This window comes from Xiphophorus couchianus, chromosome 12 (assembly GCF_001444195.1).
Source record: "Xiphophorus couchianus chromosome 12, X_couchianus-1.0, whole genome shotgun sequence".
NCBI lineage: Eukaryota > Metazoa > Chordata > Actinopteri > Cyprinodontiformes > Poeciliidae > Xiphophorus > Xiphophorus couchianus.
In genome coordinates this window covers 3,167,986-3,193,238 of record NC_040239.1, presented here as the reverse complement: position 1 = coordinate 3,193,238, position 25,253 = coordinate 3,167,986, and the positions used below count along the sequence as shown (strand labels likewise).

General features: G+C 40.0%; 1 protein-coding gene across 3 annotated transcripts in view; it reads right to left on the bottom strand.

Moving 5' to 3' along the window:
* The window catches only part of LOC114154128 (protein unc-13 homolog B-like), a 139,987-nt gene that overhangs the window by 78,292 nt on the left and 36,442 nt on the right, over positions 1–25,253 (bottom strand). For all 3 annotated transcript variants that reach the window (XM_028032937.1, XM_028032938.1, XM_028032939.1), the window contains 2 exons: positions 6,439–6,714; positions 6,234–6,321 (listed from right to left, as the gene is read on the bottom strand). In XM_028032937.1, the coding sequence (XP_027888738.1) occupies positions 6,234–6,321; positions 6,439–6,714 (364 nt within the window). The remainder of the gene's footprint in view (positions 1–6,233; positions 6,322–6,438; positions 6,715–25,253) is intronic.

Here is a 25,253-nt window from a genome sequence, read left to right as displayed (position 1 = left end):
CAGCTACCATGGCAGGGGTTTCCACTCTTCTTGTCATGTGGATCAAAATTGAAAAGGAAAAAAATGTAAAAATAAAAATAGAAAGATTAAATAAAATCGATCAATAATGTTGCACATTTTCATTAAAAGAAATTTAATTTAGTTTTCACATTCTTTTGGGCTTGATATAACTAATTAATCCAGCTATAAGAAGATTTGAGTCACTTCCTTCCAGAAAAAAAAATAAATCCAAGATTAATAAATTAATTGTTTGCTTCAAAGTCGGCTGTTCAGTGAAAATCTCTACATAGACGCGGTTCTGCTTATTATGAAAACTTGATTATTAAAATATTTATATTTTGTGTAGTACTTAATAATTTCTATGGTTAGAAATTTACAACCAAATTTGTATCATTTTTGAATTGCATTTGTGGGCCGCAAAAAATCATTCCAAGTGCCACAAATGGCCCCCGGGCCACACTTTGAACCCCCCAGTGCTGTGGGATCAATCGGCTCATGTTTCCAGACAGAGCTGGTTGGCTGCTATGCTTTGTGAAAGATGAGCAAAATAAAACCAAATTCAATTTAAAACGGCCTTGCATCCTGAAAAAGGAGGAAAACACAAATTTGGCCGGAAATTAATAAAATTTTTTAACAATAAAATCGACTGCAAAGATTTTATTGTGATAAGCAGCTCAACTCTGTTCCTAAACCAGGGGTGTCCAAACTTTCTGTCACAGAATTACTTACGGGACAAAAATGATATAGTTTCTAAAACAATTTCAAATAAAATTTTACCTGCGCAACAATAAAGCAAGCATAAAATAATTAGACAATTTGTAAGAATGGATGCGTAAATCATCGTCTGCTCAAAAATTTAAAAGGATTTTTGCACATTTGCCTTATTTGAAGAAAAGAATCCAATTTTTACATTCAGTTTATCAGCTCATTCACACATTCCTTTCTTTTACACATTCATTCATTCTTTTGCTCATTTATTCATCCATTGGTTCATTCACTCATTCATTGGATCACTAATTTATTGGTCCATTCATTTATTGGTTTCTTCGTTTGTTTGCTTATTTACTTATTAAATCAGGCTAGCATTCATTCATTCATTCTGATTAATTTCCAACCAGCTTTAGAGGTTTTATTGGAGGCTGAGCATTAAAAGCGTCACACAGAGACACTAATTTTGACGGTTTGTTTCTGAACCAGGAAGGAAATCTTTCCCCGTCATCATGTGAAAAGATTCTCATCAAGAACACAAATCATAACCGCAGCTTATGAGCAAAACAAAAAACAAAAGGTCCCCCTGGGTTCAGTCAATTCAGCCATAAAACTGTCTCAACCCTTTCATCTACCAGCTGCAAATTTTAACTACCACTTGTGTGAAAAGGCAAACAGCAGAAAAGAAGCTAATAACGGCTCTCAGACACAGCGGCAGGCGGACGAGAGAAGCACATCCTGCCATTGAGGGGAAATAAAGTGAACACTAAATATCTGATCCCACTTTAGTTAAATTCATACTATTACTGTCTCGTGAGTAATAAAATAAAACAGGAGGAGATTAAAAAATAAAAGCAAAGTTCCCTCGCTAACGTTTAGCAGGAAGGCAAACATAAAGACGCGCACAGGCTTGATTTCCACGGTGACTTTCAGCCAAAGTCAGAGCGGCGGGTCGCTCACGGAGCGGCGTTGTTAGTATGCTGAGCATCATTCGTCATCACCAGAAGAACTCATCCTCCCCTCGGTCTCCGGCTCTCTGTTCAGCCATTCTGCTGCAGTTATCATGATTGTTTCTGGGTTTTTTTTCCTTTCTACTTTATAACCTGAATGGAGATCAATATAATTAAGTCTAGCTTGAAAATCCTTCAAAGCTAATTCGTTTTGAGCCCCTCATCCTGTCAGTTATGTTTAGTGTTTAATTCTTTAAAGGGGCAGTGTAATGTAAAATTGACTGTTTTAGTTTGGTTCCCTCATCAAAAACATACCAGATTGCTTTGCTACCCCAGTCTGCTCCTTCAGACTAGCCAGCACCAATTAGCAAACACCTGATGGAACTGCGTACCTACTGATGTCATCATACGAGCTACTTCTGGTGAAAACGTTGTTAAAGCTGCAGTATGTAACTTTTAAGAAAAAAAATATTTTTTTACGTATTTTCTGAAACTGTGAATATGTTGTGACTGCATGATATCAGACAGATAATCTGGAAAAAAACCTCCTCTGCTTTCTCCCAGTGCTAACTAGGAACAACCAATCAGAACCAGGAGGCGGGTCTTAGTGCTGTCAATCACCCTCTGTCTTGCCATAAATGCTAAGGCTAATTAGCGTAACAACGGATTACGCCGGATAAACAGTTTTCCTGTAACTGTAAGACATTTCTCCATCATTAGCATATTTAGCAGTGCATACAGGAGGATGATTGACAGCGCTTATACCCTCTTTCTGGTTCTGATAGGTAGTTTTTGATCAGGAGCTGTGTATTTCTTCAGATGGTGGTAATAAGAACATGGAGGAGGAGGAGTAGATCGATCTTTTCACAGATTATTTCTCTCATAAACTGTCACAAAATGGTGAACGTTTTAACAAATATGTAAAAAATATATATATTTACAAACAGCAGTTTTAATAGAGGAATGACGTGATCACTTCCTGAAGTGGAGTTTCAGGAAGAACAATTTTTAAAGAGACAGAAACCCAATTTTAAAGGCGTTGAATTACAAAGTCAATTACAAATGTGGTACTAAACAAATTTACACGAAAATGTAAAGATTCGCTCGGAAACCTAAAAAAAATCTATGGAGAAAGTTAATCAGGAAAAAACAAAGTTGATGTTAGTTACACTTTACATGTTTCAGAACATCTAACAAATTTAAATACTAGTTAAAGACAACACAAGTAAAAACAAAATTAACAACATTTTAATTAATTTTAGTTAAATTAAAATGTTAATTATTAAGGGAGACAAGAAATCCAAACCTACATGACCCTGTGCAAAAACAACAAAATAAATAACTTTATAAAAACATAAATGACGCTAGCATGAAGATTAGAAAAGGCAACTAAATAACTCACTTGTTCTTCGGTTACCTAGCAACTCACTCATTCTATGGTTACCTAGCAACAACATGTCGAGTAACTAGCGCAGCAGCAGTTTCAGGTTTCGCTGAAACTGCGTCTTCTTATTGCTTAAAAATAAAACTAAAAAACAATGGAATGAAATAAAAACTGTCAATAAGACAAGAAAAAAACTAAAAGATCTAGTTTTTTTAAAAGCTAATAGCTTTTTTTATTTTTATTTTCTTCTATTTTGAAAAAATAGAAGAAAAATTCACCCCAACTTATTACTGATGATTTGAAATTCAGCCCTTCACGTCTGAGCCACTGTAGTCATTTCCCCACCAATAAACTAATCCTGTCGAGTCGCTCAAACAGCCATCCCAGAATATTCATCAGCTGTTTAATAAACCGCCTGCATAATAAGGGAATAAAGTTGCTTTCAAACGTATTTGCTTCCTCACACTGATTCAGTTCCCGACTGAAGTGCAGCGAAGTGCAGATGTAGTGCGAATAAAACTATATTTAGAAGAGCTAATTATTTATTCTTACGGGGAGAAAAAGGTGTTTCACTCCATAATAAACTGATTTTGAAAGAATATCATAGAATTACAATTATAAAGTTTTGCTGCATCATCTTTGAGTCAAATCAGAATTTCAAACTATCTCCCAAGGCTTTTGTTTGTTTTGAAAATGTCGCCTTCTTGATTTCATATCACTGCAGATGATTTTAGTTGCAAATGAACTGCCCTCCTGCTCCCCTCTCCCAGCTTCAGTTTTCTCTCCCCTGGAAATCTGCCAGTCACAGACCACTTAGTGAAACTGACAAAAGATGAAGAAGGATGCAGCTCCTGGCTTTGCTTTCAGAGCATGAAGATTATTCTTAAAAGCTGCGCCGTCGTACACAGTGACGCTGCTTTCGCAGGACGAGGAGCTCAGAGTGTCGGAATGATGGCCTCTCTTTGAGAGAGGAATCAAAATGATCGTTTTCTGGTTGAACTGGGGTAAGATGTTGTTTTCACACAGGAACTGAAGCTCCGGGGATCCCCAGGATTTAATACAGATAAAAGATAAAAGTTCTGCTATAGAAAATGGATTATCCATCCATCCATCCCTCCATTCATCCATCTCTCCATCCATCCATTTATTAAAGTATACATCCATCCATCCATCCAATCCATCTCTCCATCCATCCATCCTTTAAGGTATCCATCCATCCATCCATCCATCCCTTAATGTATCCATCCATCCATCTCTCATCCATTTATTAAAGTATCCATCCATCCCTCTGTCCGTCCATCCATCCCTCCATTCAAATAAAATGATAAGTTTCAACTAAAATATCATCCCTCCTTTAGAAATCAGTAATAAACTAATAAAAACGCCTGAACAGGTTTCAACATGGAGAATACCCACTGTGGTTTCCACCATCTGCAGCGATCACAGCCTAACCTTACACTAGTTTAAGGTTGTGTTTCCATAGAAATGTAATATTGTTGCCATGCTACATTGCTTTCTGCAGAAACACAGGGACTATTTTTGTCTTTAATGTGATAACTGCTGGCCAGGAGGAAAGCAGGGAGCCATCTCTTTCTGCTGAGCATCTGAAACAGGCAGGGATGTTTGCTGAAGAAAACGAGGGAAGCTAAATTAATGATGACAAAAGTTGGGGAAAGTCAGGAATTTAACGTAACTCTGAAAACTGATAACTGAACAGGGACTGTGGTAAGTTTCACCAACATTTTCAGAAAGTGATTAGACTTTAAAAATGTTGAAGGAAAGGCAGGAAGAAAAATAAATCATAATAAAAGTTTCAGTGAGTCAAATTCAAGACTTTTTAAGACCTTTTAATGTCATCTCGAGTTAAATTTAAGTCAGAAAAAACTATAAATAAAATTCTCCCGTATCAAGCATAGTAGTGGCTTTTTCCTCCACACACAACATATGGCTTCTACAGCCTCAGAGCTGCAATATGTAATAAAAAAAAAAACAGGTTTTTTTACATATTCCTTAAAACTGTCACCATATTGTGACAATATAATACGAGACGAATAATCAGTGAAAAGATCGATCTCCTCCACCTCCTCCTTAAGCTACTGTTACTGTTTGAAGAAATGAACGATTCCCAACCAAAAACAACCAATCAGAGCCAGGAGGCGGGTCTCAGCGCTGTCAATCAACCTCATGGCAGAGTGACCTCAACCTTGTTAATAATTTGCGGCCTGTGTTTAAAACAAGAGACCCTAAATTTCCCCCCTAATAGCTAAATAATTTAAATGGACTCCATCCAGACAGAATTATGCCATTAACCCATTAACCCTAACCCTAGCCGGACAATATGGCTGGAAAATGTGCTATGACATAAGCATTCCATATCAGTCTATATCAATAATTATTCATTATCTTTTTGTTTCAAATATCTAAAATACTTTTTCTGTTTTATCCACAGTTTTAAGTTCACCCCGTTGTTTTTTATTTTTAAGCACTAATGAGGCACGGTAGCAAAATCTTAAACAGTTTCGGCTGAAAATACTCAACAAGTTGTTGCTAGGTAACCAAAGAGTGAGGGAGTTGCTAGGTAACCAAAGAATGAGTGAGCAAGTTGAGTCCACCAACTTTGTTTAGCTAGCTGTGAGAGGTTGAGCAGCTAAAGCCATTCCTCTGCCTACATCCCCCAGAATGCTGTGTGGTGTTTGGTAAATATTCTATCAGACGTATTATCTATCGATATTGATCATGTGCCAATCATGACATAAATTGTTATTGATTTATTGTCCAGCTCTAGCTAGTAGCTTGTTAATGGCAGAGGTCCAACTTGATGAGAGGACATTTAACTAAATATTAGTGATAGTGTATGTACATATTTGAGCCTGTAAGTGTAATTTAGATTCATTATGAATAAAAGAAATGTCTGAACCTAATTTCCGATGTTAATGACTATTAAAATCCTTATGGAAAAACATAACTATTGCAAAATCTTTAGGCATGGCCAGAAATTCAACCAACACACAGGGAAAGAGAGACAAAGCATCATAAAAACACAGAGAACCAGCATGTCAGTGTGTGCAGAGTGATGCCATCATGATCAGGTTTATGTGAAAGATCCAGAGTAGATTTTCAAGAGATTTTGTCTTGGTATTAAGTGTGTAGGAGAAAGAAATAAACCAGGAGAGGAAACCAGTGCTTCCTACCTCATGGAGTTGTAACCTCACTTTGTTGTAAGCTTTCAGCCAGCGAACCTTAGCTGGAGAGCAAGGCGGAGGGCCGTCATCAAAGAGACTGGGAAGCACAAGAATACACCAGTTGTTTACCAGTTTCATGAGCAACATAAATGTTGCATAATCCTGCAATTTTAACAACAAATACATTAATATTTAAAAAAATGTAATTACAAACCAAGTTTTTGTTAGATTTGTGTCATCATGTTTCTCCAAGTTCGGCTTTGGGGAGACAACTGATGAATCCTTCCGGTCTTTGTCCACACCAGATTCTGGAAGTCCGTTCACTTCCTTCTCCAGCTCTTCCTCCTCAAACGATTTGGGGGCCTCGCTGCGCAGAGGCGTACGGGTGCTGCTGGACTCTGGAGGGTGGCGGTCCTCCAGTTCAGAGCTCAGCTGGGAACTGACGGGGCTCAGGTTCCCCGATGAGTCAAAATGGCTGCTGTCCAACGGACTGTAAAGTGAAGGTTTAGTTAAAATACTGTGGGAAAATAATCAGTGTAATAAATAGAAAGTTTAGAGAAAAGTTGCAATGGTGGGCACATTTCCACTAATCCGTTAATGTGATTATAGAGCATTTTTGCTAGCTTAGCTTCCGCTGGGTTAATTTTTCATATAAATTCTAAAGAGCCAAATTACTTGGTTGTTTGTTAGTCTTTCTGATGAGTAATATTTGACAACTCTGTTAAAGTTTTGGTTATCATCTGTTAAGAATTCTTCAACTAGAAGTTTATATTCATGCTCTTATTTTGAAGTGGTTGAACAGTTCCATTTCCTCTCCGCATATTCTTTGTTTTCTCAACAACTATTCCAACCAAAAAACAGACAGGAGCAAAATATAAACATAAATACAATATCTAAGAGGAATCATTGAACATGTAAATTGTAATGTCAGAATTAAATTGGTGTTTGAGGGTTGTAGTCCTGCAGGGGTAGATATAATTTAAATTGAAGTTCATGTTTAGGATAAGCTTCTGATAAATACTCTGTTGTTGCAGTGCTTTGGGGTTAGTGTAAGTAGCTTTTTAGTTAGCCGTGCCCACCACTGCAATGTTGACTCTAAAAATAATGCCTATTTAAAAATTGATCACTAACAAAGGGAAAAAAGGGAAAGGAGAATAAATATTCTCAACAACTGGAGGGACTAGTAGGGTTCAGTAACAACTAAAACACAGATATTTGAAGTTTGGATTAGATTTGGAAAACAGAAAGTTGTTTTCCCAACTTTTTGGATGGTGTTAGAATACTCAAATATTCCAGTCACTCAACTATCTACTTTGTGTTTTATACAGAGATATGCAACTTTAACGATTCAGGACCCGTCTGATACTAAATAATATACAATTCAAAGTTAAGATAAAACAGGATGTAACACAACTTCTGAAGTGTTGAGAATTTTTAAAAACAGAAGCCACAGATATAATTCATTGCTGTGATGTTTACACAATTGATGAGAATGCCGCAGCCATAACTCTATGTTAACGTTTCTTCATGCTATGTTATGCTAATCTGCACCAATTTTGGAAAGCTCACTTCAGTGTGATGAACGCTTGGTATTCCATTGTGTTATGATCTTTTGACAACACTGTGGGGTCTGAGTAACTTTAAAATCAATCCATTGATGGTTTATTACTACATTGTGACGTCTAAATCCTTCTTCGATGAACGCAGGTCATTTTGGGGTTGTAAACCGTTCAAGCATTAATGCCTGCATCATTCAGTATTATGAACAACCAGACAAAAAAATTTATTTCAGCAAAACAAATTTAAATGAGTCTTGCTGTGTGAATGTAGCCTGAGTGGTTCTGAAAGCTGGCTTTATTTGTGTGAACACACAAAGCTGCAGAACCTTCAGTTCTGTAAAAAGGCTCACATTCTTACCTATGTAATTTGCACATTAACATTGCCAGCATTTAATTCATTGTTATTTCTACAAAATCTTGGTAGTGCAAAATATTTTTTCTGACAAAAATATTACTTTAAAAAGCTTCCCAGATTAACTCAAATAAGAAATAACTCCAATGTAAATAACTCCCTACATAATGAAAATAACAAATAACTGACTTTGAAGGGGAGAGAAAGAGAGAGAGGTGTGACTGCAGGTTGATTGAGTTTCCTAACGAGGAAAGTGGCTCTGCGCTTTAGGTGGAATGATTTACTTAGTCTTGGTTGTTTGCCAGATTACTTCTCACTGTTGCTTTTAGTCCAGTGTCCAGTCTGCCTCCACGGTCTTTACTGCAACACCATCATAAATCTACCGGACTTTGATTCATCTAAATTAATTGGCTGAATCTTGGGTGTAATTCAGAGAGCTGCAGGGGACAAAGGAAGGAGGGACTTTGTAACTGCCTCAGCAGTAGAGCGCTAATAAATAAAACCATCACTTTCTGCATTCATTGAACCTCCATCAGTCAGGAAGCCTATAAGTAAGACGGTGTAATGTGCCTGCACTATATTTTTACACTTGAAAGAAAACACCTTTTCACATGTGATCATTCGCTAAAGGTTTGGCAATAAAACTCAGAATGAAAGAGTGTTAACGGCTTTGGATACAAGGTTGTAGACCATTTATGAGATCCAAACTATAAATATTTTCATCAAAGTAAATTTAACTATTTACCAAGAACTAAAGTAAAACTACCAGATGGGAAACGGACAAATGGGCAGAAGTACAAAGTACAACACATACTAGCCATAACAATGTGACCATCTGTCTACTTAGTGAATATCCCACTCTTCTGCCAACAAAAGAACTCTTAATAGATAAGGCACAAGCAAAAGATATGTTAATGTTTTAAAGTAATTGAACATTTTGATGCAAGTCAACAGAAAATAAACATCCTTTATAAAAAAATAATGTACATGTATGCATTACATATTTCAATGGTCACAATGTTATGACTGCTCAACAGGAAATAATGGGAAATAGGGAAGGATATGGGTTGCATATGTTTCTACAGAAATATGATAAATGAATAGTGTCATTTATCATACAGATACTAGCCTTTTCGCTGCTTCCTTCATCAATAGATCTTTTGGTTGTTCTGTTTCCAACTCTGTGTGCCTGGTGTCAAGTGTATTTTCTTCGCTCTTATCTAACTCACATGGTGTAAATGTTACCTGAGGCTTATCTAAGCTCTCTGACAGAGAACCAGAGAGAGACGGGATGCCAGATTGTGCCATTTGTGCTAAGGTGTCACAGCTTCCTGTTTTAGATGTCTCTGTTGGTCCTTCAATGTCGCTATTGTCTGCACTTTCAGTTTCCCCAGAACCTGGGGATGGTTTGTCAGAGTCCGGCTCATCAAGTTCTTCTGCCGGTTTAGGAGATTCACTCTGAGGCTGGGATGTGATCACAGGAGGGGTGGAGTCAGGTTTGGGAGAGTCAGAGGTGCCAAACACAGAGCTCAGTTTCAAGCCAAACACAGATGACGCACTTGGTGTTTCCTCTTTTCCTGCTGGCTTTTCGTCCTGGAAAATACCAGCTGAAAAGTTTTTAAAGCCTGAAAAGAGACCACCATCTGTCTGTTGAGGCTCTGATGGTTTAGTGGCTGAGGATGTAGTGGAGAAAAGGGATCCAATAGATGTTGTGCCTTCAGTAGCTGCAGACATGAAGCCAAATTTAGGGGTAGACAGAATGGGTATATCAAACACGCCTTTAGTCTCAGGGGCTGCAGATGGTACACCTTTGGAAGACTCTTCAGTAACAGGCTCTTCTGAATGCTCAACGGCCTCCAGACACTCTGTCTTTTGTTCAGGGTTTTTAGTCTTTACTGTTGATTCAATGAGAGAATCATCTTCTGTTTTGTCTTTTCTTTCTGCCTCCTCGACAAGCCCTTTTTCAGGTAGGTCAGAATCCCCTGTGGTTTTAACTTGTTCATCTTCAGTTAAAGTTATATTATTTGCATTTGCCTTTTCAGAGTCCTGAGGGTTTGTGAAATTTGCAGGAGCTTCTGCCTGTTCAGATTTTGTGCCAGTTTGTTCAGGTTCCTCTGGTTTTGTTGTCTCCTGACCTTTGAACATACCAAACAGGTCACTGGTGATGGATTCTTGCGCAATGCTGCTTGGAAGGCCAAAAAAGGAGCTTTTCTGTTGTTGCTGAGGCTGATGAGGAGTTGGTGATGATCCAAAAAGGGATCCTGGTGAACCTGAAAAAAATCCACCAACAGTTGGTGATTTATTTGGTGCACTTGGGGTGGAGAACATAGACATGAAGCCAGAAAAGGAAGATGGTTCAGGGGGTCTCTGTGGTCCTGGTTGTCTTGGACCAGCCATTCTCGGTCCTGCCATTCTTGGTCCAGCCATCCTCGGTCCAACCATTCTTGGTCCTGCCATCCTCGGGGCTCCCATTTGTGGTCCTCCCATTCTTGGTGCTCCCATTCTTTGTCCAGGTGAGCCAGGTAGTCTGACCATTTCTGGTCTATGCTGTTGCTGTGTTGAAGGATCAGCAGGTGCTACTGAACCGTTTTCAAAAGATTTTTCTTCACTTGATGAAACTGCTGCAGAAATTATATCACGTTCACAAATTCTGTCTACTTTATGAACAGGATCTACATTATCTTCTGATTTTTGTTCAGCCAGTTCTTTTGGAATTTCGACAGATGATGCTTTTAATTCTTTTTCACCCATTTCTCCAGTGGGTTTTTCTGTGATTTCTTTGACAGAATCAATGTCAGTTGTCTCTTTATTTAGGTTTTCTAGACCTGTGACAGTGGCTTGTTCCTCCCCAGGAACCTTTAAAGGATCACTAGACACTTTATCAACATTAGATACAACTGTTTGTTGCTCATTGGCGACTACCAAAGCCCCATCAGATGATTTTTTGACATCAGAAATGGTTGTTTTTTGTTCACCGCCGACTAACAAATTCTCATCAGGTAATTTCTTAACATCAACAGCCGGCGGCTGTATCTCAACAGAATTTTTCAAGGTCTCTTCAGTTTGTTTCACATCTGCTACTGAAGGCTGTTCTTCATCCTCAGCCTTCAGAGGCTCCTCAGATGATTTTTCATCAACTGTAACTGCTCTGTTTTTGTCAAACCGTTTCATAGCATCCTCATGTGATTTTCCCACATCTTCAACTGCAGTCTCCACAGCAACATTTAAATCATCTTCATTTTCCTTCTCTGAAGGAATGTCCACATCTTTAGCCTTTGCATCTTGAATTTCTTCCACAGCAATAATATGGCAGGTTTCTACTTTTTCCAAATAATCTGTTATATTTTCTGATATTTGAGTGGAGTCATGTTTTTCTGATAACTGACTGATCCCAGCTATTTCAGATTCATTTTGAGTAATCTTCATTTCTAATATAGCAGTTTCTGGTTGTGCAACTATTTCCTCAACATTTACTGCACCTTCTCTTTCTTTAGGTCCACATGGGATATCTGATTGTGATTCACTTACTTGTTTTACATCTTGTGAATCCACAAATGTCTCTTTCTCAGAAAGATAACTTGTAATGTTCGATGACTCTCCAATAAAAGTTTCAACTGTCTCTGAGGCATTTTGAGAAAGGTTTAACTGTATTGTGGTTTCTTTGTCCACGTCTTCTTGTGAATTTCTTTTAGGAACAAAAGCTTCATTAACATTTTTAGAGACATCATAGAAGGAATCTTGGACATCTTGACATGTCTCCTCTACATGAAGTTCTTTCTGAACTGAAATTCCAAAAACAGGTTCAGTGGGTACATGTTTTACAGTTTTATCATGGTTATTCTCTGCTTCTTCTGAAGGAGCTCCTGCATCTAAAGACTTTAATGGCTCAACTACAACCTCCTCTTTAACAGGAACACTTTTTTCTGGCTCGGTTTTGCTTTCCTCCAAAAAGGACATATTAAATAGGCCAAACCCAGTTTTAGATTTGTTGCTGTCAGTATTTGAACCAAGTGAAAACACAGATGGCACTTTAAAAGTACTGTCTGATTCACTTGTTTTAGAAGCTGTTGGTTGTGCTTCTGGTGGCTGTTGACTCTGTCCACCGAACATGGCAAACAGTCCCTTCCCTGAGATATCTGGACCACTGGGTTTTGGTGGTGTAGCCGTTTGTCCAGGTGTGCCTACTTTAGGCCCTGTTTGGGGCTGACCCCCAAGACCACCAAACTTGGAGAACAAGCCTGTACTAGAGGTGTCTTTTTGCGCTGCTGAACCTGGTAGGATGCCACCAAACAGAGAAGATCCTGGTCCTTTTAGTGGAGGACCAGCCCCTGGATGAGTCCTGGGACTTGGCGCTTGTTGAGGCGCAGCTCCACCAAACATGGAAAAGAGACCCTTTCCTGGAGGTTCTTTGGGTGGTGGCCCCCTAGGCCGCACACCTCCAGCAGTTGGACCCCTTGGGCCAGATGGTGGCTGACTAATAGAACCACCAAACATAGAGAACAGACCTTTTGCCTGGGGTTCTTGTGGTGCTGACTGTGATGGTATGTCTTTGGATTCAGATGAAGATGGTGCACTTGACCCACCAAACATGGAGAGTAATCCTGTCCCAGGAGTATCTTTAGTAGACGAGCCAGGAATAATGCCCCCAAGTATTGATAGTCCAGTTTGGGAGGGAGTTTGTTGTGGGGATGCTGTAGAACCACTGAACAGTGAAAATATGCCTTTTCCTGCTTGTTCATCAGTTTGTTCAGCATTGGGCAGATCAACCTCAACAGCTGCACTGTCTTCTTTAGAGATAGGAAATTCCTCAGTAGGAGCATTGATAGGAGGTTTCTCAGGCACAGATAAAGTGACATCTTGTTCACTTTTCTCATGAAGATGTTGGACATCTTCAGGTGATTTAACATCTGAAAACAAGGTTTCTACTTTTAGAGACTTAATGCTCAAGCAGTCAACTTCTTCTGGCAGTTTTGTACTGGGAGATTTGTTTTCATTCATAGTTACTGACTCTTGAGATGACTGAACACATTCTGGTGACTCCTCAACAACCTGACAGGCCAGGTCAGTGAGAGGTTTTACAACTTCACCTGGTGATGTGTCTGACATTGTTAACGCTGTGTTTTCAGAAATCAATTTATGTTTTTCCTCAGGAACCTCGGTAGTCTCTGATTTATTTTCAATCTCTGAAAGAGTAGTGCCTATTGAAGTTTTCTCTGTCACAGTGTGCTGAAAGTCTTGTTCATTTGTAATTATTTGATTTGATGTAGTCAGTGTAATTGGAGTCGCTGGAGAGCCAGTCTTAGCCTCATTGCTCAATGGTTCAACAGATCCCTGTATGGTCCTGTCTTCTAAAGTACTGGTATCCTTAGATACATCAGACTTTACAACATCAACTTCCCTTTGCTCTAGTGCTGTTCCTGCACTTGATGTAGTATCATCAGAAACAATAGCGTTTGGAAAATTAGGTCTATTACTTTCAGGGGTATCAAGGTTGGTATCATTACTCTCTTCTTCTGGTGAACTGGCAGCTGATATGAAAATGTGGGGCAGCCTAACATAAGGCTTTTGCTCCCCTGATTCAATTTCTACCCCAAGAGGAAGTGTGTCTGAAGAACCTATGCCAATGTAGATTGACCTTGGAGGTCTGCTTTTTTCTTGTGAAGAAATTTCTTTGAATTCAGCCCTAATATTAGAAGACTGTGTAGAGATAGCTTGCTTAAGCTCTTCTAAACCTTGCTGTTGTGATTGAGATGGTATTTCACTTGTTGCGGCCAGTGCTTCTTTACCATTTGATTTTGATTTAGCCTCTTGCAATGCTAGTGGAAATAGTGGAGAATCGTCAGAGCTATGAAGTCTTTCATGTAATTTATTATCTATTGGTTTAACTGGGAATGGTTCAGAAGAAGGTAAGTCATCAAGTGTTTCTCTTCCTGTGCAAGAATTTGTTTCCTGTAGTTCTTGACACTTTTGAGAAGGAGATGTGGACTTAACAGTACTCAGCGATGATGAGCCCTCCAGTGTCCCAGTAGACATTCTGTGACTTAAATCACTTGATATTAAACTTATTTGTTGTGATTCAGTGCTTAGATTGAGTTCTGGAGGCAACACTGTCTCCAATTGATCTATGGATGCCCCAGATGAATAAGCTAGTTTAGCTTCAGGAGTCGCTGATCTAGATTCAACATAACCCTGTCCAAGAGTTGTTCTGAGTGGCACAGAATCTGCTACAGTAAAAAATTGTGAATTTGAGGACGTTCCCTCTATGTTTCTGGTGTTATGAGTAACTGGGACAAGGCTATCTTGCTTTTGTATTGAAAGAACGTGGTCTACGGGTTTTGATTCAGTCTTGGCATAGCTGGAGATAGCAGATGATTTTATACCAACAAAAGATTGTGAGTCCAAATTACTAAAAAGTGAAATCAAACCCTTCACAGAAGAAGATCCTGCTTGTGTTGAAGCCACTTGTGACTCTTGTGATTGAGACGCAAAGCCCTGATTGTGATAACTTCCTTTAACATATATTGTGTCAGCACTTCTGGCAGTTTGTGATACAAGTACACTAGCTTGTGAAACACACTGTATTGGATCCATGTTATTAGAGGGTAAGGTTGGTGTGTAATTATTTTGTGCAGTGATGTGGTGTTGACTTATGCTTGGCGGCTTTGAGAAATGAAGAGGTATTTTTGCATCATTTGCAGGTGAAGTGGTGTATCCTTGTACAGGCTGTGCAATTGTAGGTGCCATAGAATGTTCAGTGCTCACATCACGCTGTGTGTTTAGAGACAAAGGGACAGCAGCTGTTTGGGTAGTGCAAGAAACAAATGAGTGCCTACTGTGTGTCACTGCTCCATTTTCTTCAAACTCTTCTGTACTCCCATAACTATCGACAGTTGCCTGCTTAATAAGAATTTTGGGTCTATGGGTCACATCCTGCTGAATAGCTGTGTCTTGTTTTTGCAACTTTTGTGTCTTTGGCAGAGGAATTGCAAATTCCACTCTGGGGTGTGGACATTGTTGTTGAGAAGCTAAATATTGAGTTGGCAGTTGATGTCTTACCAAAGATATTTGTTCAGGTACACTATTGACCTGTCGATATGCACTATTAAGTGACAACTGAGTAAATCCAATGTCTTGTGTAGCCTGGGGAGTAAAAGGCTGAGGAGGCTGTATTCTCCTTTCAGTTGCAACCAGAGGTGCAAATGCAGATTTAAAATTCCACCCTGTTCCTCCATGATGTGTTCCAGCATGTGTGGTCATGCATGTATCATTTGAATGTTCCATCACTTCTGATAACTTTCGAGTTTGAGAAAATGTAATGTCACTTCTGAAATCAACAGTGTTTGCAGGTATGTATTTTTGCTGAGAATTTATTCTGTGTTGAGATGGGACACAAACTGAAGAAGTGAAATCTGTTGCACCTTGAAGGTCAATTATTGATTTGTTTTTAACATTCAAAGTTAGATCCACAGTACCCACAAATGTTTTCTTTTCTGGGTCCTTTTCACTTTGCCATTTTTTAGTAGTTTCTTTCTTTGCTTTTGCAACAGTGAAGTTCATTGGCTCTCCATGTTTAGGTTCAATTTGATTGTTTGAAAGATTATTTGTAACAAGACTGTCTCTAGCTGAGAAATCTACAGGCTTATTGTGTTGCTGAGGGTCCTTATATGGGGTCCTGGAAGGAGAAAACGCTTCATTACAATGAGAGGTAGATATTTTTCTGTGTAGGGTCTCAGTTGTAAAAACTTCTGTCATGACATGTCTTCTTTGTTGACATACAGGTTGCTCCACGATGAGTGGTACACCACCACAAGGATTCGTTAATACATGTGTCCTATTTCTAACTAGTGGCACAACTTCACATGATAGTAGAATGGAAGCTCTTTCAGACTCCTTCTGTTGGGATTTTGGGGACATGTCCAAAGAGCTTCTGATGGAGTTAGCAGGTGCAGTAGTTTCTTGAGATTCACTATGCACAAGTCTTTGTAAAGGCTTCTGGGATTCTACCAATGCTGTCTGATTTTTTTTAGGCTGCTCTTGGGGAATGTGTACCTCCACTATTAAGGGGACACCAACAGAATCTTTTTGAGAATATGTTAAGCTTGATCGTCTTGAGCGAACCAATGAAATTGGATGTGAAGGCATACTTGTGTCAGGTACAGAGGTCTTTGTTGACATGTCTAATGTGCCTTTAACTGAGTTTGCTGGAGCTGTACTGTATGAATTTGATTTAACAATAGTCTGTGATGCACCTGAGTATTGCATAACTGTGTAGCCGGGAATGGACTGCTGTGAAATACAGACCCCATTTCTGTCTGTGATTTGGCTTTTTTGCCCAGAGATCATATTTTGAGATTGCATTTCGCTTGTTGATTCCATCTGGGTTTGATCAACTATCAGTGCAACACCAACAGAATCTTTCCTGGCAACCGCTCTTGCACTTGACTTTTTAACAAATGAAACTGCTACATCTGTGATAAAATTATCTCCAGGCACTGTTTTTCCCAACATGACTTGAGATGGCTTTGGTGACATATCTAACACATTAGCGGGATTTGATGTAGGACAAGCAACATGTTGTTTAGTTCCCAGTAACTGAGAAGGTGAGTGAACTGATTGCATTACTATGCCATCTTTGCTCTGCCAAGAGTGTAGCTGAAGTGATTCTGAGTCTAACTGACATGGAAGTGGTTGTGCATTTGGAAATAGACAGATATAGTCAGTAAGAGGTTTCCTAGTTGTGATATATTCATTCAGAACCACTTCTTTTGAAGTTAAAGACTTAGAAGTCATGCCTTGTGTGGTTTTTAGTGAGCTTGGGAGTTCCTGGAGAGTTGGTGTATGACTTAAGTCTTTCATCTCAGGTTTATTCAATGATGACACTGATTTACATGTCAGGTCAATGGATTCTTGGTGACTGAAACTTTTGTCTCTCTCATCACAAGCTAATGGTTTTCTATTGGTCAATGACAATGTCTCACCAGCAGGATCCTTTGTTGGCACAACAGTTTTCTGTGTCAGCTGTGTTTTTGACTTGACAGACATATCTAACGTGGCTTTAATTGTTTTTGCAGGTGCAGTTGTCTTCTGAAATTGCTGAGTCTTTTCAAAATACTGATTCGAAACAAGTGCAGATACTGGTCTCTTGTCAGGGTAAACTTGAGTAGAATCTGTTGCAACTCCAATTGAACTCTGTTGTTTTGGCGGCTGTTGTTCCTGACTGTCCACTTGTTTTCTCATAGCAGGGCTCAAAAGCGGTGAAGTTTGTGCTGGTTGTTTTGACTCAGTTCTTGATGTTTTTTGGACAGTTTCACCAAGATTGGACTCTTTACTGGAAGTATAAGACATTGTAGAAATAGTTTTTTCTGATGTAAAATTGGTGCCAGGAATCCTTGACGATACAGGAAATGCACAAGTCAGCTTGGAAGAGTTATCTTTATCTTTCTTAGAAAACTCTGAATCTTTTTGACTAGTCTTTGCTTCTTTGGTTGTACTAGAAAAGGCTTGCATTTGCTGGGCATGGACTATAGAATGAGATTGGCCAGTTTCAACTCCTGGCCTGGACAGATGTCTTGCTGATCGATTTTGCTGGCCAGCTGTTTCCCTGTGGCTGGTCTGAAATATGGTCACACCACCCTGTAATGGGCTTACACTAGTACTTTTTGAATTTGGCCATTCAATTTCCTCTTCTTCTACTTGCTTAGTTAGATCTACAGCTGTTGTGGTTTTATCTGGCATGTTCACATTTGCCTCAGAATCAGCTTGCTTTTTTTCTTTGAATTTTTTTAACTTGTACTTTGTAAAGTCAACAGCCTCATTCCTAGGTGCAGGTTCTACACTATCATCAGTTCCATCTTTTTGTTTGGTAATGCTTTTGTTTATTCTGGAAGAAAAATCTAAAACTTTATGGCACATTTGAGAGCCACCAGAGGAGGTAAAGCACTTCTCGTTTCTGTTGTAAAGGTAGGCTTCACTATAAACTCTTGAAGTGCCATTCAGTATATGTAGCTTTGGTTTAAATACCTTAGGGATATCTTGTGGCTCTTTAGGAATCTCAGTGACAACTTGGGTCATTGTTGAGGTACTTTTCTCCTTGTTGCATAAAACAGTTACATTGCCTTTATTAAACTGAGATAATACTGTTTTATCTGCTTGAGATGGTTGTCTTGTAAGGTGTGGTCTCTTGGAAGAAATAGAAGGCACCGTTGGGGAAGATGCTTTTGCTATAGTAGAAGAAGAAGCTACTTGTCCTGGTGGAGTTGAAGGGCTGGTTATCTTACTATCAATTGGAGAATTAGGCAGTTTCCTTCCCAACTGTATTTTTGAAGTTGATGGGGAAGTTTCTGAATGTCGACTGGAAACAGATGCCGAAATGGTAGATGTTGCTGAAACTGTCTGAGTTTTACTTGTGTTGGTGTTAGAGTTTGCTCTGAATCCTGAAAATGTAGAACTTACTTTTTGTTTTGATTGGTCTGCATTTGTATCATCTACATGTGCAATCCTGATTTCTGGAATAGGACACTGTCTGTTTTGAGAGATTTGTGGCAAGTAATGTTGAGGAGAATGGCTAGGTGTGAGTATATCTTTAAGTCTTTGATCCTTCCAGTAGGGCCCTCCGTGCCCTCCTTTTAGAGACTTCAAGCTAAAATCGGTAGCTTCCATTAGCTCCTCTTGACAAGTGTAACCATTTTGAACAGACTCCACTTTTATCTTTTTAAGCTTATACACACTAAAGTCAATAGGTTGCTCTGCTTGAGATGATACAGACTCTTGAAACATTTGAGAGAAACTTTGCAAATTCAAGTTCATTATTTTTTCACCTTTTCTAAGAGCAGCTGTCAGATCCATGGGTGCATCGTTCGATAATAGGCCATGCTGTTGATTGTCTGAAATGCAGAAACCTTTACTTTCATCATTCAGGGGGATTTTGAAACCACAAAGGGTCACTTTATCAGTTTCTCTTTGCTTCAGAATGTTAGCTATATTTTCAGTGATATTTCCCAGAGTTTGAATATCCTCGTCTGTAGCACAGGCGTAGAGATGCCTTCCAGCTTTATCAGTTAAAAGAGAATAAATGTAGTTTTCATCTGTATAAATATAATATCCACAGTCTCCTGCCTCAGCTGGCCACCACAGCCCTTGTTCTAATAGTGTCATCCACTGTTGGTACCACTCAGAGTCCTCAAACAGCATATAATCATCCATATCACCTCCAGTGCCTGCTGACTTGCTTAAATTAAGAGCATTGCGTCTTAAGTCGACAGGTCCTTTTTTTGTTGAAAGTCGTTTTAAAAAGTCAGTTGCTGATTTTAAATTACAGTTGTCATTTTTTAAGTAATTATCTACAACACATTTGTTCTCTACTTTGCCAGATTCTTGAACACTGCATTGCGTAAGCGACTGACACCTATTTAGACGTGTCTTTGATTTTTCAGTCGACAGATTTATTGCACTACCTCTTGCAATCCATGGTTTACTATTGCTATCAAGATCATTCAAGTGGTCACAGCTGCTCCAAGCTTTCTTGTTCCGGCAGCTCATGTCAAACAACACTAGATCTTCATCTGTTTCAAAAAAGCGGTTTCGGCTCTCAAAAAGCTGGGCGGAAGTGTCCCTCCAAGGATGAGCAGGTATGTTGAAGTCACTGATGTTCATTTCTTTGGGATTTAAAGTAATGCAGTTGTTTAGTTGAGGAGCTTTAGCTGTAGGAGGAATATAGCTGTGGCATGTCTGGTTGTGAATTTGAACATTGGTGGCCATAGCTTCAGTTTGGACATAATCATTGAGTTGTTGCCACAGCAGAGCTTCTATGAGACACTGATGTTCATATAACTCTGGAGGAATCACTCCATGTTCTGTAAAGTTGTATAACAGATCCTTGTAACCATATTCATCTGATGTCCCATACAGGAGACGCTGGATTTCTTCAAGATAACGCTGTGCTGGGGAAATTGTATCATCTTGCCTAACCTGTGACTGTGGAAGCTGTTCCTGGGTATCAACACCACGAGCAGCTAAATTAGCAGCAGCTGGGAGTGTTTCTATACTGGAGGGAATTTTCTCCTTATTCTGTGGTAATATTTCAAGGAAAGCTTTTTCCTTTTCCTTTCCAGGAGCAGAAGTGCTGATGCCACTAGAATTTGTTTTGAAAATGCTAGATAACAAGCCAGGAGATGTCCCAGTAGAGTTGTTTTTGGGGTCTTCTGTCCCAGGTTTAGAGGACTCCTGCGTCTTTGATGATGGCTCTTCCGTGACATTAAACAGACTAGAGAGAAATCCTTTTTGAGCTGGAGCTTTTGTCTCCTTATCAGAGGATGCGTCCTGGAAGGATTGAACTTCCACTGGTTTCGTTCTCTGAATCTGTGGTCTGCTCTGACTTGACCGTGGCTGTTGTTGCTGTTGCTGCTGTTGTTGTTGCTGCTGCTGCTGAGTTGACTGAGGTGCTACCTGGTCAGAAGATGAGGATGATTGTTCTACAGTGGCTGAAATTTTGGTTAATAAACCAGAGAATAACCCCCCAGATTCAGACTGGGGTGGATTTTGTCCTGCCTTAACTGCTGCTTCTCTAGCCTGAGGAGGTTTTGCTGATGGTTGTTCTTGTACATCGTCACCAGATGCAAGCTTGAGAAAACCTGAAAGCAGGCCTCCACCTTGATTAGCTTGCTGCGTTGTTGTTTGTTGAGGACCTGCTATTTTACTAGGTTGTTGTTGTACTTGTGGAGGTTGTGATGGTCCAAACAGACCAGATAAAAATCCGCCCTGCTGACTGGTTTGAGACGATGGTTCACTGGAAGGCTGCCCAGGCTTACTGCCCTGCTGAATACCAGCTTGTTGACTGGGCTGTTGTGATGCATTATCACTGGAAGCTAATTTGTTAAATAATCCTGACAATAACCCACCCTGTTGTGGCTCTGGAGCAGAAGCAGGGGGTTGTGGAGGTACCTGGTTTTGTCTACGCAAAGGTTGTCTGTTGCCTTGTTGGGGTTGCTGCTGATGTTGTCGATTAACAGGAGACTGCTGCTGAGCGGGAGCATTAGACCCTGAGGAGAACAGTCCAGAAAGAAATCCCCCCTGCTGATTAGGTGGTTGCTGACTAGTCTTGGGGCCTGGTCTTTGTGCTTGTTGTTGAGTTGGTTGACTTCCCACTGTTGTCTGTGGCACACTCACATCTGCAATTTTATTAAATAATCCACTAAACATCCCTCCAGAACCACTCGTCTGCTGCTGTGGAGGTACTTGGTTTTGTTGTAGGTTTTGTCTACTGCCCAGTTGCTGATTTGGTTGGTTCTCGGGTTTTATAGTCTGTGGTTGGTTTTGTGAAGGTTGAGGTGGGTTTACAGGAGATTCTTGTGCACCAATTCCAAACAGCCCAGACAGCAAACCCCCTTGACCAGAAGATGGTTGCTGGGGTGTAGATTCTGAGAGTTTTAGTAAGCCCCCAAGTAATCCACCTGATTGAGGTGCTGTTGTTGGTTTTGAAGCTGCATGTTCTGTAATCATGCTACTTTGTTGTGGTTGCTTTGATTGCTCATCTGAGGCCATTAGTCGCCTTTGTTGGTCTGTTTGATCTTTATCAGGAGCAAGACTATCTGTGGATCCTAATTTAAATCTTGACAAAAGTCCAGTCGACTCAGTATGTGAATCTGATCCTTGAGCCAAGTGTTTTTCTGGCCCATCCTTAACCATTGTTTGGTTAGCGTCACTTGGCTGAGAATCTTGACTTGACTGGGCTGGCTGGGTCCCAGTTACTGTATCTGTAGCTTTTTTCAACAGTCCAGAAAAGAGTCCTTGACCTTGAGATGGAGGCTGGCCAGACTGACCTCCTGGGGTTGTTGACTGATTTGTAGAAGCCGAAACAGTATCAGAGGCTAACTTTAGGAATCCAGAAAACACTCCTGATTGTTGCGTGCCAGAACTCTGTTGTGGTTGAGAGGAAGGCTGGGAAGGTGATGAAAATATACCAGAAAACAAACCACTCGGTTGAGACTGTCCATCTTCATGGGTTTTCTTATCGGATGACACAGATTCTGTTGGTCCTAATTTTAACAACCCAGAAAGAAATCCTTGAGGCTGTGAGGTCTCTGGTTGTGATGTGCCTGCTTTGACCTTGGGAGGTTCTTGGTCTTGGGAAATAACATCTATTTCCTGCAAAGTTTGCCCCTCAGAGGACTGCTCTGCACTGGAAGCAGTACCTTTTGGTGTGTCTGGAAATATTTGTTCAGAATGAGGTTCAATTTGATCATTAGGTTTGGTAAGCGTCACCGTAGGAGTCATTTGGTTTTCTTCTGGTTCTTTGGCAGGTTCAGGTGGAGTCACCTTAAAAAGGTTAGAAAACCAGCCGGTTCCTGTGTTTTGTTTTGGAGCACTTTCAAGCAGTGTAGCACGACTTGGAGAGGGAGACCTTGAAGGAGCAGGGGTTGAAGTATTTGAAGTGACATTAGAATCTTCCCCTATCCCAAATTTAAGAATCCCTGACAACATACCCCCTTCTGCTTTAGATGTGGTTGTTGTGGAAACATTTTCTGACAAAAATGGAATTTTCAGTTTGCTGCCTAAAAATGACTCCTCGGCTCCAGGCTTGGTATCACTATGCGAGGGGTTTTCTGGAGGAACCGCAGACATGAGGGTGGAGAGAGATTTCTTAAAAGGACTGAAGAATCCAGTTTCTTCTGAACTTCCCTCAGGTTTTGCTTCAGACATTGAAGATGTTCCTCTTTGCTGAATGTCAGGTAGCTCACCAGAGGACTCAGTCTCTGGAAGAAGTTCTACTGACCCGGTTGCTGTTTCTTGGGAAAGCTCAATTGATCCGCTTCCTGTATCTGGCAAGAGATCAACTGATCCACTTGCAGAGCCTGGTCTTATCTCTCCTGATGACTGCTGCTCTGTTTGTGAGCCTTCTCTACTAGGACTGGTGGCTCTACTTACTTGACCTTGTTGGGATTCTTTGCTTGCAGCAGATGGACTTCTTTGCTCCGGTGGTTGTGGTGATGTCTCTCTGGGAGATGGTGAACTGGAAAAAAGCCTCAAAGGACTTAGCCTTCCTAACATGGATTCAAACCCAGATGCAGACAGATTACCAGCTGTTGAACTACTTTGTGCCTCTGTGGAAGCTTGGGTAGGCGGCTGGTTGGCCTCCGTTTGTCTACTGGGTTCAGAGGATTGAAAAGGCAAAAGTGACTGTAGAGAGAACTTTTTCTCCGTCGTGGGCTCCTGGGAGGCAGGTGGAACTATGGCCACTGGTGGAGTGGTACCACCACTTTTGGGAATAAATGCAAGCAGCTTGGAAATTCCTGATTCGGTTTGGGGTGGTGTTTGGGAGGTAGGTGGTTCTGTTGCAGATGCACACACAGTTTCAGGGGTTTCGGTATTAGATTTAGGGATAAACGAGAACAATTTTGAAATACCAGAATCAGTTTGTGGTGGCTGGGGAGATGGAGAAATACTAGAGGCTTCTGCCTCAGTTGGAGACTTTGCTCCTGTGATTGTGCTGAACAATGAGCTCATTGCATTTTTCACCCCAGTTATGCCTTGTTCAACAGGTCTTTCCTCTTTAAAAACAGGTTTGGCCATATTGCTGTCATTGTCTTCAGGTGGTAAAATTTTTGCATCAGTTGGCAGAGCAGGTAGTTTTCTTCTTGGTGGCTTGGGCATTGATTCATAGCTGTTGACCTCCTCCTCTTTTACTGCCAAGTATTCAGACACTGAGTGGACTAAGCTCCGCAGTTCACCCATTGGATCTATGTATTCATCATCTGGGTCCTCCACAGGAGATAACTGATCTTGTTGATCAGTTGTTCTGCTTCTTCTTGAAAAATCTTGTCCTTCAAAATGTTCCATATACTTGCCAGAGTAGCCGTAACTTTCATATTCAAAATTAGCGTCTCCCTCAGTGAATGTTAGCTCCTCCAGTTCTTCCTCAGATCCAAATGAGTACTGCATCTCATCAGAGCCAAGCGAGTTATAGTCAACACGTCTTCTGACCCTATCAGCTTCTTCCCTAGCAGCCTCCTGCTCACGAAAAACAGCATAGTTCTCCAGAGTGTCTTCTAAAGCGGTTTTGGCCCACAATCTGGTCTTGTAAAGGAGGCTTTCTCTGTCTGTCGGCTGTCTCAGCTGTTTAACTGAGGGAATTATGTCAATTTCAGGAGGAGATGATTCATCCTCAAAGCTGCCGGCTGCCTTGTAAACTAATCGCACTTCCCCGCTGCCAAAGCCATGCCTCTGTCTGGGTGCCCTGTCATTTGGCTCCAGCGTGTCCTCTGGGGATAGACCATCACACTCTACCGTCTGATAAAATCTGCTGCCTTTGGACTCACAGTTGTCACTGATTCGGTAGATGATACTTTTATCTTCATCCTCCCAAAGTTTCTGCTCAGTGTCTAAATAATCATCCAGTACACTCGAGTTAGGCACATTATATTTGCTCTCCCAATCCTCTACACCCATACCTGAGTCTACAGGAATTATTCTAATGCCTCTTTTGCTGTTTGATCGTCTAGATTGGATAAACAAAAGTATATCATGCAGGAAGAGGTGGAATGTGATGCAAAGAAAGAAAAATAAAGGGAGGAAATCAAAGAGGAACAACAAAGAGAAGCATTAAACATGATCTAAAAAAAGAGAGAGGCAATGTACATACAGATGAATAAAAGAAGTAAATGTATAGAGCAACAATAAAAGGCATAATAAGTTCATTTAGCTTAAAAACATCATCTGCAGTTATGCAAAAGAAAGCTAGTTTTTTGTTGTTTTTTTCTTTCAAATATTTAGAAAAGCAACTGGTTGACTAAAACTGTCAACAAAATGTTAGGGTAATATTACTGTAAATAACTAAAGCCATACCAAAAGTGACACAAATGTCTTTGGGAACTTTCTGGCTTCATTTTCTCACATTGGTTTGAAATTATTATGTAATTATCTGCATGTCCAATCATTTCGAAAAAGAAAAAGGCTTTTTTTAAAAAGTCATGCTTGCTACATGTCTGCAAAACATTATCAATCAACTATTAACAAAAAAAGTGTTTCCATTGCAGTTTTGCGAAATAAACCAATTTCAACACAGCCAAAAGAAAAACACATCCTTCTAGTGCCAAAGATTTTCATCAAAAATGTTTTTTCAAA